Raw genomic sequence first — 15,776 nt, 5'->3', positions numbered from 1 at the left:
AATCAAAGCAAATATTTTCATATTTTCACATACCATTGATAAGGAATCTTGTAAATAGCAACAACACGAAACAATAATAGTAAGAGCGGCTGTTAAAGACGACTAACATTAAATAAAAGAAGTGGTGTGCATGTTATATGCAGTACTTCACAAAACAATAACCTGTCAGTCAGAGGGGAAGTCTGAGAAAAAAAGACGTTGATATTGCAAATATCAGTATATATCAGTATGCAATCTCTATGATCCAACACTGAGACACGGTAATGTTGAAAAAGGTCGATGACAGCTGCTCTCCCGCTCTTCATGTACCAAACTGATCTTGTAGTCAGATAGCTCTGCAGACAAGTCAGGACGGCGCTCTGTCCTCAGAAACATCCGTAAAACATCTGAAAACCTGACAACAACCCTGCTATTTCTGCCACTAAAACACGCCTGGTGGGAGAGAGAGAGAGAGAGAGAAGGCCTGCTTTGTTCGGTGAACTCTGTGGTGCAGGAGAAGAAAGAGGAAGAGGATTCGAGAACAACTCTTTTTTCATAATATTCTTATCATGTTCATTGAATTGATGTTCTTACACATCCTCTTCATGTTTAGCAGACATTTCTAGCAAAAAGGCTTTTCTTTTCTCGTCCACACCACATCATCACCACTCCACACCACCGCCACCACCACCACACCCAGACAGTATGTGACTATCTTACCTGTCTGCTGTGTGTTTGTCAGGGTTGCTGCATTAGTGTCGCCCATGCCGTTTGAGCATTTGCCGACCGAGCTGCTGCCGTTCCTCTTAATGGAGCTGCCGCGGCTCGACACCGGCATGAATGTGGGATCCAGGTCCATGATTAGCTGATTAAGCTGATCGATGGAGTTGTCGATGTCCTTCGTTAAAGATTTGAACTCGTCGTCCTGCTTGTTGTTGTTGTTGTTGTTTTTCGTCGTCTCTTCCTTGTGCGTCGCCATGGTCCTCAAAGAATCTACTGCTGTGTCTCTGGTGGAGCTCTGCAGTTCAGCGGGCAGGATCGTTTTCGAAGAGCTGCTCTCCTGCGTGTTTCTTGGGTATCTCTCTGTATTGGTTCCTTCATCTGGCATGTAGATAAACTGTTGTGCAGCAACCATCTGCTGCTGGCGGACCCAGGACTGTGTGGAATAGCTTCCCTGTCTGTAGACATGCTGCTTGGGCACGGGGACGCTACTGGGATTGGAGGAGGCCACAGAGTTGCTTCGGGAGCTCAGACAGCCCCTGCCAGCCTCAGCATAGCCTCTGTCATATTCCTCCATGGGAGGGGGAGCAGGATGGTGGAGATGGTGGTGCTGGCTTTGGCTTTGCTGCTGCTCCTCTCCTCCAGGGCATCCAAAGCCATCTGAGAGCAGGGAGTTCTGGCTGCTCTTGTGGCAGGACGATGATAAGGTCCCCAAGCTATCCACACTGTGTAGATCATGACCTGTTATAACCTCATCATCCAGGATGTCGGTTTCCCTCTCTCCAGGACGGGGGTCTCCGTTGATGTGCACTTTGGCTGGGATTATCTGTTGGATGCCCACTCTAGGGCCTTGCTCGTTCATCTCCTCCACTGAGGGCTCCTCAAGACCAAAGCCACTTAGAAGGCGCTTCAACTGGACCTTTTCCTGCTCGCTCGGGCCTGGGTTAGCCCTGATGGTCGTAGCTGTGGTGACAGGTGTGGGTCTGTCCGCCCACAAGGAAGTGCTCGACAGGCCCGAGTCACTGCTAACAGAGAGGGCGTGGTCGCTGTGGTCAGGGCTGGAGGTGGTGGAGGTCGAGCGGGCCCCGCGGCCCAGTGTTGCCTCTCCTCCGCTGGGGCTCCTCTTGTTAGATGCTTTGTCCTGGGTTAGGCCTTGAGAGCGTGGTGCTGCAAAATAGAAGAGATGCAGCACTTCATACTGTCAGCTGGTATGGGCACACGTACACACACTGAGACACACATACAGCAGAGAGTCGAACAGACAAACGCACAAACTGCTAAAGATACAGACAAAGCAGAGGCTCTTGTTAACAAGCACAGTCATGTCATCCCACAAGCTCCATCATTCAGAATCTGTTATTGACAAAGCTTAACACTCACAGTCTCACCTCACCTTACGAGAAGCATTCCACAGAGCAACACAGAGCATCAGACTACAAATAACGAGGATATTAACACAGTGGCAGAGAAAAACATGAGTCATATCACTGAATCAAGACAAATCACCTAATTAGATGAGTCAGGAAAATAAACACAGCGTAGATTAACTCAGCTTACTAAAATTCATCTTTCGATATTGTGAATATTGCCAAATATTTATCTAATTTAATACCCATGTTATATAAGAGGTTAGGTCCTCTCTCTGTCTGCCACTACAAGAGTCAGATGGCTGAGGATCTTCAGTGTCTGACCCCTGCATTCCTCACCCTGCTGTGATTAAGACACCCTACTCCCTTACTTGCCCCCCTGACCCCCAGCATATGTCCAAACAACCTCCTTAATCTTCAGGAGTTAAAGAGGAAACACAGAGGTCACTCATTCTGGAAGGCACAATAAAATAAACAAATCATCAAATAATCAAATCTGCCTGAAGTTGCACGAAATTCATGGTCACTATAAAATAAATGACTCCTGTGCTTCTCTTCCAATTTACTGCCTTGAGTACTTGCCTTTCAGTCAAACCATGAGGATCTGAATACCAGACACGCATGATAAAGGCTCCCCCTCCTCCTTTTCTCAGGAAAGCTCCTGTATGTATGTATGTATGTAGCTCTTGCCCCCACCACCACATCCACATGTGGAACCTGCATTCTGCCTCAGCTCAGACCTCCATGGAGGTCATTTCTCCCGGGAGTTTTTACAAGTCCCTCTCATAACATTCCCTCTAAAAAAGCAAGTTTTTAAGACAGATGTTTCCCCCTCTGACTCAACACAGACCATCTCCCTCTTTCCCCTCTGTCATCACTGCCTCTCCATGAATTCCCCTCCCCTGCATGGCCACCCAACTGTCTCCAGGGAAAGAAAATCTCTTACCTTCGCTGCGACTATTGCCAGGTGAGCACAAAAGACAAGCCCCATCTTGGGTAAAGCGGAACTTGAAAAGGAGAAAAGGCCGCGCAGACACCCAAGAGTGTGCATGGCTTTTAAGCAGCAGATAGTGGTCAGGGTCAAATCAAGAGAAGTTTGAATAAGTTGGCCCAGCTTTCTTTCTCTGCTGAGAAGGTGAGAGTGTTTGCACTCCACATAAAGGGGGGGGGGGGGTACCTTGAGATCTCCAAATAAGGGCAGAGGAATGTAAACAAATGGGGTGGAGTTTACTGGTGGGGGCGGGTCGAAGGAGAACAGTAACCCGATCTTTTTCCCTGTATTAGGGGACTACCCCACTGCAGGGGGGGGGTCAGAGAATGAAAACAACATTCCTGCAGCCAGACTTCTTCACTCTGTAAAAAGACCCTTTCTAATTAAAGCAAAAACCTGCCTTTCTACTTGGTGCTCTGGGCAATTTTCATGAAAAGCAGCTATGCAGTTTTTTGTTTTGCTCTTGTGTATCATGAAATAGCAAGGCTCTCTGTCGTACTCCTCCCTGCTTGTGTGTCCTCGTGTACAATATCCCCAAGTAACAGATGGGCCTTAAACTTAATTATGGGATTCAATTATTGTTTTCAAAACGGTTTTACCTATCAGGATTCCACTGACATTAACACAGCCCAAGGATGGTTAACCAAATATGTTATGAACTCGAGAACAATCACTCGAAGCATTTATAGCCAGCATTCAAGATTGTGGTATAGTAGAGTCTCCAAATAATCCACCAATTACAGTGCAGAGAGTGGCGGAACAAGGATTGTTCCCCCCCCGAGCGGCTCTAGTATCTCTGGAGGAGATCTGGTTGTATATAGCCATGTAATTACCCAACCCTTTCCACTCCTTCTTGGTTATATCAAAATGTGCATCCAAAACCATGATGCAAAAGCATAATGTAGATCACCATCAACCATTTTGTTCCACCACACTGGGCACACAGTCAAGTATAGAGGAACAAACTACTCCTGCATCAATACATTTAAAGGAGACATATTATAGCCTATTTCTCCAAGTTAACCTAGTTCCCTGGTGTCCTAATGAACATGTCTGTGACATGCTTTGGTCAAAATACCTTAAGGATTAAGCACCACAGCAGTTCAATCACCCTGCCAAAACAGCCCTGTTCAGAACGCTCGGTTTTGAGTGCCTGTCTCTTTAAATGCAAATGAGACACAGGAAACTATGTCAATGTCACTCCAGCAGCTAACAGCAGTTAGCATTTGGAAAAGCGATAATTTGCCGAGTCTAGTCGGCACATTGCCGTCATATATAAATCCACTGGACACGTAAATCCTCTGGGGCTGGAAGTTTGTGTAGAACTCTGTGATGCACTGTGGAGCCAAGAATAGAACTTTTCGCGGACTTCCGCTCTTCTGGAAACTATTGCCCACGCCAGCACTCTCGCATTTTTTAGGGACAAAGCGGAGCTCCGCGAGAGAACAATTTCAGGAATTTATCAGTCTGACGCGCGGAAGTCAACATCGCATGTTTTAACTCCTGTACATAGACTGAGGAGGACCACAAAAACATGAGTGAGTCATCTTTTTGATTAGGAGTATTAAAATGATCAAAAAAATGATTTTGCATAATATGTCCCCTTTATATAATTTCGTCTGCTCGTGTTTATTTGAGACATTTTAAAATGGTATATTTGCATGTAAAAACAGCACACAACTACACTGATCCTGTGCCAAAGGCTTATCTGGGATTGTCAAATGTAAAAAACTAAAATATGCACTTAACCCCCTAACCCTAACCCACTTTTGTTGATTTTTCATGAAAAATTGTGTTGCTCAGACAATTAAAAAAAAGGAAGAAATCAACCACACTGGTCTTAATTGTTAACTTGTCCCCCTGGGAGACGTCAAAGCGTTAAATAAAAAAAACAAACAAACCTGAGTTTAGTGATCAGATTATGGTTTAAGCTGTTTGTCTCTATATGTCAGCCCCGTGATAGCCTAGCGACCTGAAGCACAGGATGTAACCTTTCTCTCACCCAGTGTCAACTGGGATTGGCTCCAGCTCCATCAGCGACCATCAGCCAGTAATAGAATTGTGATTAATTTGACGGATGCTGCAGTCTCAATATCATTTGGTACAACTGATCATTGTATGCATCTTAACTGGTATTTACACAGTTTTTTGGCATCTGTCAACCAACAATGTTTTTTTCTCATCTGAAGTAAAAGTATTTTGGGCCTGTGTCTTTTAATTTTGATTAAGATTATTTAATGATGTATTGTGCAGGCCAATGAATAAGCAGTAACAAATGAATGATTGAATGAAAGCTCAAGTTTCCCTATAGAACTTCAGGATATAGATCAGGATCTATAGATTAATAAGGAATTGTCAGGATCATGGCATTAGATTTTTTTCATTTGGGTGAACGAACCATTTAAGTAAGTCTATGAATATACAGTATGTACTGTATATGATATTTTCTTTCAGACGTCACCTCATTACCACATCATTTTACTGCAGACACGAGTCATAACCATAACAATACATGGCTTTTTAACTATTCATTCTTGCAATCAGCTGCTCGTCAAGCCACTCAACAACAAGCTGTTTTGACAGTAAACTCAAGTCAACATTCTTTCAGGGAAAAAAACAACAACAATCTTTTAAAATTCACCTGTCATGAATTCACACATGGAGATAAACACACACTCTCACTTGGTGACGGATGAAAAGCCATTGAAGTAAATGAGGCTTTCTTTTCACAACCTTAGCACTGCAGTGGCAATGGTTTGTTTCTTTACTTCCTCCTAGTTGCCAGCCTCTGAATGACAGCCCCTCACAGGCAAACTGGGTTGGCAAGAGGACTGGTGAGTAGATGTAGAATTCCAACACAGCTCCCCAGTCTTCCGTCTCAGATGTAGCGTTTACATGAGAAAACAAGGCCGTAAATATCCCACATGAATGCTTTGGAAATAAAGGCAAGAAACAAATACAGCATCTTTGCTGATGTCTTTGCTGTGCTGGCTGCTCTTTAATTGCATTTCCAGAGGTGAGTATACAATTCTGCATGCATGTGATTGGACATTTAAAAGAAAAAACAAAACAAAAGAAAAAACAACTTTAATCAAGTTGCTTATAAAAGCACTCAATGAATACTGGGAAAGGGTGGATCTGTGTTTTAATGCCACCACCACTTCGCTCTATTCTGGGAGGTTGATGTGAATTCTGTGGCTGAGTGGAGAGCAGCAACCGCAGCAAGGACGGGACGCCCCGACAGGGTGGCTCTCAGTGTGTGTGTGTGTGTGTGTGTGTGTAGGCGCTAGTGAGAATGTGTGTGGGATGGTTGAAGCATGCCTTTTCATTTGATGAAACAACAAAATAGAAATCTCTTGAGAACTCGCTGTTCTTCCTCTGAAACCAGCATTCCCTACATACAACAACACTCCTCCCTACCCTCCACACAGAAATAACACCGTTCATCATACCGATCATACTGCAGCCTTAAGACTTTCCTACACCGAGGTAAAGTCAAGCCTCCTCTCTTTTCCTTGCAATAATATAATGCAGGCAGACACTGTGGAAACAAGACTTTATGTGCCACTCATGACTAATAAATCCTGGTACCAATGACTGCAACAACCAAGCGAGTGGGGACCTTGAGTGTATGTTAATGCAATCAAGGCACTCTCGCTCAATAACATGGGGCACAGGACTGCGTGAGTTACAGAACTGCATTGCCAGAAAGTAACAGTAAAAACCTCTTTCACACCAAAACAAGCAAGTATACGATTGACTGATGGCGCTTTTCCACTGTACAGTTCCAGCACGGCTTGGCATCGACTTTGGTCATTTCAAATCGGTGTACTGAATCATCATACTCCGTTGATTAAAAAGATAGAATTGTTCAGTAGTTCCTGGGTTGTGATGTGGCTTGCCGCTCACAATCATCGCTTTTGGCAAAGCTGTCACTAAATACACAGGACTCCTCTGTTAAATGTTGAGATTTTAGACATTTCCTTGATAAATGTTGGAAATGAATGCATGTCTTCTAGCCTCCACTAGCCTCGGCACGGCACGGTTTAGGTTGGTTTTCCACTAAAGCAGTTGTTTTCAGTGTATCTGAATCATTAAGAATCAGTTAATTAAAACTATTCGTTCAGTACCTCCTCCATGACCTGAGCTCAGACTCCATCTGACACTGTCTCTGGACTGAAATACAGCAGAAGGGTTTGTGATCAACAGTGCTGTCGCTAAATACACCAGACTCCTCTGTTAAATATTGCGATTTTAGACATTTCTATGGTAATCGTTGGTAATTGCTGGCTTGATTCATGTGTCCGACATCTCTTCCTGTGACGGCACTCTGACCAATCAGTGGCCAACAGTCTGGCGGCGTCACGCATAGTATCGCTTCAGTTCCCTTGGAACCTCAGCAGAGCAGGTACTAGAAAAAGTATCTGGTACCAGGTACTATGCTAGTCGAAACACAACTTAACCGTGCCGTACCGAGGCGAGGCGAGCCGAGCTGATGGAAACATGACAATAGTATCGGCTCAGCTAAAAAAAAGTACCAGGTACTATCCCTAATGGAAAAGCAAAAAAAAAAAGTGCCTAGTTGTGCTGTGTCGGAAGTGTCTAGTGAAAAAACGCCATAAGTAAGTCATGCCACAAATACACCACACACTAAAGCATGAAACACAGCACACACACAACCATTTACAGAATTTACACATTTATAGCTATTACTTCAGTTCCTCATTCAAGCCCAGATCTGACTGAGAGAGTTTACCAATTGAACGACGCTCATCATAACGTTGCACCAGAAAAGGTCAGTCAGTACATTTAGGAAAAAACTGAAATATTGTGTTAATCTGACTAAAAGCAGACTTATTGTAAACATAAGTAAGGCTGGTAATTTCACGAGTGGGAGTTGAATTACTACTGCTTTTAATCATTGACACCTAGAGTAGTGGAGGCAGACACATTTTCTTCAATACTGTATATCAGTTCCCCCTAGAGCTTGTATACCAGGACGAGGACTGTATTTCAGTTAAATGGTGTAGTCTAGCTCAACATGTGTATGGAAACATACTGAGTGTCATACTGCCAATTTAGAGAGGAAGAAAGTTCATACTTTTGCCTTTTTTTTCCAATATCTACCGATCGGAGCCAGTGCTCATGAAAACCAGTGTCTGCTACAGAGTAATTTGTCTTGTGAGTAAATGCTGATTGTATCCATCCACTTTGAGGCAAACATCAGGTGTTAGTGTGTTTTTTGACCAGTGGGAAGAAAAAGATCAAGAGAGAGGAGGTGAATGAAAGGCCTTGTGCCAACAACTACTTCTGTCTTTCTGCTCAAATCAGGTTCATTTAGGAGACTTAAAATAATAATAATAAAAAAAGATTGCAACAGTACCTTCACCATCACAGATATTCTGATAAGAATCCCAGCGTATTAGAGGATCTGCTGTGTTGTAGTCCACGGTAACATCTGGCCCATTTTGCCACCTGTCTGCTCCTGGACACACACACAAAAACATTATTGTAGAAACTACACTACACTACAAAATTTCAGAATTACACTCTATACATTGTTAATGTGGTAAACGACTATTCTAGCTGCAAACGTCTGGGTTTTAATGGAATATGTACATAGGTGTATAGAGGCCCATCCAGTGTTCTAATGGTACATTGTGTTTGCTAATCGTGTTAGAAGGCTATTGGATGATTAGAAAACCCTTGAAAACCCTTGTGCAATGATGTTAGCACAGCTGAAAACAGTTTTGCTGGGCAAAATTATTATTTTGAATAAAAATCATTATATTGAATAAAAATCATTATTTTGAATAGAAATCATTATATTGAATAAAAATCATTATTTTGAATAAAAAATCATTATTTCTCATCTTGTCCATGTCTTGACTATATTTTCTATTCATTCTGCAACTCTTTTAATGAATAAAAGTGTGACTTTTAATGGAAAACAAAAAAAACTGTTTGAATGGTAGTGTATATCTGTTGATCTCTGTAATGTTTATGTTACTGCAACATATTGACTTTTCTGAGCAGGATATCTTTGCATACATATATATTAGAAGAATAGGCAAAGATTTGAAATGATTGACTGGTATTTCTACTGCATAATATTTTACTTTTAATCTATACTTTCCAGTTTAAAAGCCGTATTTATAGTGACATTGTATGAGGCGAGGGCCCTCTTTGTTGGTAGAACTATGTGAGACATTGTCTCTGCAAATACTTAGGTGAAGTAACAACATTTATTTCAGTTTTTAATGTTTTTCTTGCAGGTGTAGTTTAATTTGTAAATTTTGTCTGCAGTGTTTCTTGCAATATTAAACCACGTTACAGTGACATAAAATACAGTAGTGTGCTACTATATTTAAAAGACAAATAACAAGGAAATGCATGCAAACATATAGATCGGCTAAGTTTAATTTCTGTGAGGCTCTAACAGCAGCACACACTGTGTTTCTTCACCCCTCTGTCAGCACACACTTCACACTGCATTTCCCCTCTGCAGCATTCCACATCCCCTCTCACCAGGGAGGCAGAGGGGGAAGAAGAGCGCACAGCACGGCGCAGTGAGGAAAATGGAGAAAGACCTGCTTTTCTAACTAAATCCCCCTGCAGGAAGTTTCGAAAAAAAAAGCTGAAAAGTGATGAACCATCTACCTGGGATTCTCTCCGGTCCCTCGGAGAACACCAGTTCCACTTTACCAAAATCTGGAAATCTGGGATCTGGGAAAATAAATAACAACACATTAATGCTGTTGTCACACAGAAATATGAAAACCATCATCATCATGTTTAGGAAAACAGGATTATTGGCCTCTGCTGAGTGGAAATTGAGTCCAGATTGAACGCCTGAAGAAGCTTCCTGGAGACGAGGAGTTACCGAAAGCTCGTGTTGGCACGTTGAGACCTGTTTTTTTTTTTGTTTTTTTTTAAAGTCTACCTTTGCTGGCAGTCTCCATGTCCTCTTTTTCAAACATCAGGTTGTAGCCCTGCACTGCTCCCGTGTGGAACTGTAGCCGGAAAATAACTTCACGCTCCGAAGTGACGTCACTTTTGTGATAGCATTTAATCTGTAAAAGAAAAAAAATAAGTAAATAAATATTGTGATTACTTCAGTGACAACTGAGGTGAGAGCCTCCTCTTAAAAAGGGGGCGTCCTGTCCCTTTTCCCTACCATGATGTCGCCTTTGAGAAGCTGGGCCGGCTCCAGCGTGATGCACACGCGGTCTCTGTGGCCTGGACCAATATGACTGTTACAAAAACAACAGATGAGTCAGTCGGAGTGAGCCAGAGTTTGTAAGCACATCTATTTACAGAAAGCAGCGAGAATTACAATCACTATTAAACTAACATCAACAATAAATTGCTTTTAAGTTTCCCGACAATAAACCATTGTGTTAAAATCAAGTTTACCACACGTGAAAAGTACTTACTAGATTCCAGATGAATACACTGCTTGCATTCCCTGGTAGACCTTCATGTATGGCCGACACACTGGGGACAGAACAAATAAAAAATCAAATAAAAAAAAAAAACGTTTGTGTACGGGTGCATTGATAACACAACGTTTAAGAGTGGCTTCTCACATTGTTTTTCTCACAACTCAAGGCACGATAAGCTGTTGTTGTGAGAGAGGGATTTCATCTCTGCGATGCGATGAAAAACCCTTTGTTGTTTCAGTGAAATTAGTGAAAACAGCAATTTACTCGAAAAAACATGGGTGTGAATTCCCATGGCTTTACCGAGAAACCATAATGACGTTCTTTACTATGTTTATATAGGTGCTCCAATCTGCCTGAGCGTGCATGTGTGTGTATTTGAGGAGGGGGGAAAAAAAAGACATAGAAAGTATAGATACGTCTTCATTTTGTTTACTGCTCCATCTCTGATGTGGTCGTATCTGGGTTCTTTAATGCCGTTGCCATGGAAGCAACAACCTTATTTTTGTTGGAAACTCATCGCAGCTGTGTGTAGCTGTAAACAAAATGATGTTCACCTCCTGTGCCTTCGAAGTTCGGGATCCCATGAAGGATGAGGCAGTGGAGGAAGAGGGGAGAGGCGTTAATCTTCATTGATCCACTGAGAAGGCTGTTCAGGATCCAAACATACCTGATGAGAAAGTAAAAGAGTGGTCAAAACACACGCAACAAAGGCCAACGCATCCTGTCTCTTAGTAACAACAATGGGTTGAGCCTGTTTGGAGGAACACATTAAATATTATGATTTTCAAACACCAGGAGCCTGTTTGTCACGACATCTTTGCATGAACCAAAGTGTGATGTCCATGTTTAATGCTCACTACATCATATTCTGGGTCATTTTCTAGAGAATTGTTATGCAAAGTGTTTCAAAAACACGATTGAATGATGTTTTTGGTCCTTAAAAACGTGCACTTTTCTTCAAAGAACAAAAAGCCATTATGCCTTACGTTCCAATGACAGTTTCTCTGCCCCCTCTGCTTGGAACAGTGCCTGTGTTCTTAAATGGTTACTGCACCCATAACTCCTGCACTTTATTTGTCTATTTACTTGCGCTTTCATAATTCAGTGTTTGCTGTGTAACTGTAATCTCCCTGTTTTTATTAACTATGACGTGCGCTGCTGTCTTTCTTGGCTCGATCCCTCTTGTGAAAGAGGTCTTGATCTTAATGGTTCTTTTATCTGGTAATTAAGGTTGAACAAAAAAACTTAGAGCTCATACTGAACATTAAAGGTCCCATATTATGCAAAATTAACTTTGAAATACTTTTAAAGCTCCCATAGTGTGGTCCTCCTATTGCACATATATGAGTTAAACTCTCCTCACTGAAGCTCTCGTCAGTCGCACTGTTTCAGACTGAAATCTCACCCCCAGAATACAGACTGTGTTGTGATTGGCCAGCCATCGTAGAGCCTTCCCAAAGGTCTTGTGCTTGGCCAATACCTGGAAGCTCTCAGAAGCGGAGCTCCCCCCTCTGGAACGGTGGATGCACTGCTACTCATTATCAAAACATTGATTTAACAATGTTTAAAAATAGCTTTGTCACGACTGCCCGCCGCAGTCACTTTTACGACTTTGACTCAGAAGACACTGTCGCAAGCGAAACACCTCCACAACGGACGTTCTTCTTCTGCGGTACAATGTACGCAACCGGATGTACCCGGACTAGTGCCCGGATAAGCCAGATAAAAGTTATATTCTTGGCTCCACAGTGCAGCACAGAGTCCTACACAAACTTCCAGCCTCAGAGGATTTATCTGTCCAGTGGATACATGGCTGATGTCATTTCCTGTCCCTTAAGTTCTGTTTGACTTGACAGACTTGACTGCTGTGGTGCTTCATCCTTATGGTATTTTGACCAAAGCATGTCACAGACGTGTTCATTAGGACACCAGGGAACTAGGTTAACTTGGAGAAATATGGTATAATATGGGATCTTTAAAACATTTTCATCTGTTCCTGTTTCCACTATTGAAGGTTTAGTTCAAACAAACATGACAACAAAACAAAGTGAAGAAACTAGTTCAGGCTAAGGGTTAGTGACGGTGATTCATGGGTTAGGTTACGCCAGGTTACTGTGGGATCCGATTCCCCGTCACAATCGTCGACAAAGCTTTTTTCGATTGAAAACGCAGATAAACACCGAGTGTCCTGTAGAGTCAGGTGTGTTCGGTGCGTGAATGTGTTTGAAAGGAGAAGTGGGACAACAAAACACCACGGCTAGCACATGGCGAGGCGCATGCTGCCATGCAGAAGGGCGTGCTTGTGTTTTGGGTCTTACCGTTTCTGCGAGGGTGTCATCAGAGCTGAGACCTTATCATCGTAGTATTTCCTCATGGCGAAGCGGTCCAACGCCTGATCAGCACTTTGAGGGAGACAGAGAGCTACATTAAACACTTTAGGCAATTATGTCTCGAGGGAGATTATACTCTGTTGCTCTGTAATTGAATGGTGTTAATCCTGACTTCACTTGGGACAGCACACACACACACACACACATTCATACACATGTGTCATGGGCAAGAGTGAAAGTAAGCAGGGAGACAGGGGATTCCAGCAGAGAGGAAGAGAATGCCAGCTTTAAGTAAACACAGAGGGGGAGAGGAGGACAGAGAGAGGCCAGAGTGTGTGCACAGCTCGGCCATTCAGGCAGACCTTAAACCAACAGGCCTTTCACCGCAGCTCTGTTTCTCTCTTGTCATCCCTCTCCCTCTCTTCCCGCTGAATCTATTCTATTGTAAGCCCGCCTCATTGTTTTCCCTATCTCTTCCTCTGCTCAACTTTTTTTCTTTTTTTTTTTTGCCTCCTGTCTTTCACATTCACCTTCACAAACCCCCGGGTTCCCTCAGTGGGACACAAACGCCAAGGGAAGCAGAGATTGGCTAAACGGGAGGCTTATGTGTGCTCACGCCCGATGACTGCTGTGCGCAGAGAGGATCTACACAGTGGCACAACACCAGGACGTCCCTTCACATGTCTGCCAACATTTCTTCTTGACATAAGGGCTCGCTTTGAATTTGTTTGACCACCAATTGCGGGAAAATGAGGAATGGGTTTCCTCCACACTAGAATAGAATTCTTGAAACTGACACTGTGGCCGGAAGCTACGACAGTAACTTGCATGTTTCACAGTCGATTCATGCAACTCAATACCTGATGACTCATGGTTTAAATCGTCTGGTTTTCCCTCAACTTTGAGGTGACTTTTCAGCCTGAATCAGCCGTGATTCAGTGATGACATTGCTTGCGGTCTACGAACGTACAACGTGACTCTTCGGAGCGCGTTGTTGATTTGCTTGCTGCTGCCGGCAATGAGTGGGCACATTACGATAAATCCTAAATTCAGAGTATTTATATGGGAGTTACATCACATGCAAAAAATGTGAGGTACAGTAGTGGTTACCTGGCTGACACGTCAGTAAAATGTACAAAGGATGAAATCACGACACCGATTCGACCCTTGCCGCCCTAAAGAACGAGAAGAGAACAGGATATGACTCATTACGTTCAGCACTCGTGGTGTTTAGAAGATATTTAGAAAGAGTTTTTTAAAAGATGGAGGCCTAGGTTGATTCTAAATCTATGAAAATACATTGTTATTTAAAATGAATACTCTGTGATTCCTCACCCTGCAGTGTATCACCGCCACATGTAAAGGGTCAGCATTGAGCCAGCTCTCCATGGCTTTACAAATGGTGCAGATCTTATCCAGAGGTGGAGCATGTAGGTCAGGCCAACCAGTGTCCAGGGTCTGAAAACAAATCATCTACCATGTGAACAGAGATCATTTCTTTCTACATAAACAGAGGTCAAATGCCTGTATCCCCATGTGTAACTAATCGATATGATGGTGTTTTATGGTGCCTTGTCAGACACAGCTAATCACAGAGGATGAGTCGGATCTAGTTTGCCACTAAAACAAAGGCAGCCTTCGAAATGCGCTGCAGAGCGGACATTTCCTTGAAATTATCCAGAGAGGCTGTATGTGAGAACATAAATGTCGACGAATGTCGCTCTGGATATTTTCAGAAAGCTTTCCTCTCAGGCCCCTGGTCAAGTTTTCAGAACATGTCCAGGTGAGTCTACATGAGAAAAAGAGCATGACAATCTCAACAGGTAAATTCTACATATTCAGCAAACCGGGTACAGAGATAATTCTGCTGATTTTCTGAATGTCATATCTGAAAACAGCTTTTTGTTCTTTTCCAGACGGATACATATTGACATACTTGTCTTGATAAGATTTTAGCAACTTAGGTGCAGATAACTTACCTTCGGGTTCATTTTAGAGAGATCATGTCTTCTCTCTGAGAGGTTGATAATCTACAGAAAAACAAACAACAAAGCAATCACTGCATATCACACTTGTGCTGATCAATTATTTTATGCCAATATTTCATGATAGACCATCTGCACAGACATCGATGGCCTTTGCACTTTGACACCTGGCTACGACACATCACATTTTAGGATGAGACGGCGAGCAGCGCACACACAAGCACTGACCAGGTAATTATCTGCATGCTTGGACTTGAGCATTCGCGTGACATCCTTCAGGTTGTGCGAGTAGATCTCCTCCGAGCAGCCTCGGGGGAAGGACACGGCGATGATACGTTCTGTGATATACGTCAGGTCCAGCTCATAACCTTCCTCCATCTCCGCGTTTTGGGGCTTCCTGTTACAAATCAAAGCAGACATGAAGCTTGACAATGTTCTTTAGTTACCTCACACCATTTCCTTTGGGGGGCAAGTGACACAACTGAGGGTCAATATCTGACGGTCAAAGTCCTCCGCTTTAGTCATTGTGTGGACATTTCTCGCAGATATCTTTAAAGAATGACCTCAAATCCAGATGGAATGACACAGGGTGTCTTGTTTGCACTGCGGCGGTCAACAGTGTGTGAGTCACAAACTAAACAATTTATCAAGGTTTTTTTGTTGACAAAACACATGATTGCCGTTTATATTCACTGCAAAAACTAATTTCAGCACAGTGGTCCCTAAAGATTAGACATGAGCGATGTCATTAGTACAGTCAGTCAGGTGGAACAACGGCGACAATGGTTTTAAAAACTTGCAGAGTTCTAGATGAAATCTAGGGGTGGAACAGTTTACCAAACCCAGGATTTGGTTCAACTTCGATTTTGACTCACGGTTCGGTTTAAACCTCGATTTTTAAAAACATACTGAAAAACGTTTTGGAAAACTTCCCGAAAAAATGGCTGGTTTTTATTAAA

At 42.9% G+C, this 15,776-nt stretch overlaps 1 protein-coding gene across 1 annotated transcript in view; it reads right to left on the bottom strand.

The window, feature by feature from the left end:
* LOC310927852 (tensin-3-like) overlaps nucleotides 1-15,776 on the bottom strand; it is a 40,219-nt gene that overhangs the window by 17,980 nt on the left and 6,463 nt on the right. Inside the window, exons 2-13 of the mRNA XM_083890257.1 lie at nucleotides 15,046-15,214; nucleotides 14,812-14,862; nucleotides 14,168-14,290; nucleotides 13,943-14,007; nucleotides 12,821-12,904; nucleotides 11,057-11,169; nucleotides 10,494-10,554; nucleotides 10,235-10,310; nucleotides 10,001-10,130; nucleotides 9,718-9,783; nucleotides 8,441-8,542; nucleotides 700-1,866 (exon numbers count right to left, since the gene is read on the bottom strand). Of these exons, the coding sequence (XP_083746383.1) occupies nucleotides 700-1,866; nucleotides 8,441-8,542; nucleotides 9,718-9,783; nucleotides 10,001-10,130; nucleotides 10,235-10,310; nucleotides 10,494-10,554; nucleotides 11,057-11,169; nucleotides 12,821-12,904; nucleotides 13,943-14,007; nucleotides 14,168-14,290; nucleotides 14,812-14,862; nucleotides 15,046-15,195 (2,188 nt within the window). The 5' untranslated portion in view covers nucleotides 15,196-15,214. The remainder of the gene's footprint in view (nucleotides 1-699; nucleotides 1,867-8,440; nucleotides 8,543-9,717; nucleotides 9,784-10,000; nucleotides 10,131-10,234; nucleotides 10,311-10,493; nucleotides 10,555-11,056; nucleotides 11,170-12,820; nucleotides 12,905-13,942; nucleotides 14,008-14,167; nucleotides 14,291-14,811; nucleotides 14,863-15,045; nucleotides 15,215-15,776) is intronic.

The sequence above is a fragment of the Microchirus variegatus genome, assembly GCF_963457635.1.
Source record: "Microchirus variegatus genome assembly, chromosome: 5".
NCBI lineage: Eukaryota > Metazoa > Chordata > Actinopteri > Pleuronectiformes > Soleidae > Microchirus > Microchirus variegatus.
Note: the sequence above shows the minus strand (reverse complement) of the source record. Positions and strands in the feature narration are given on the sequence as shown.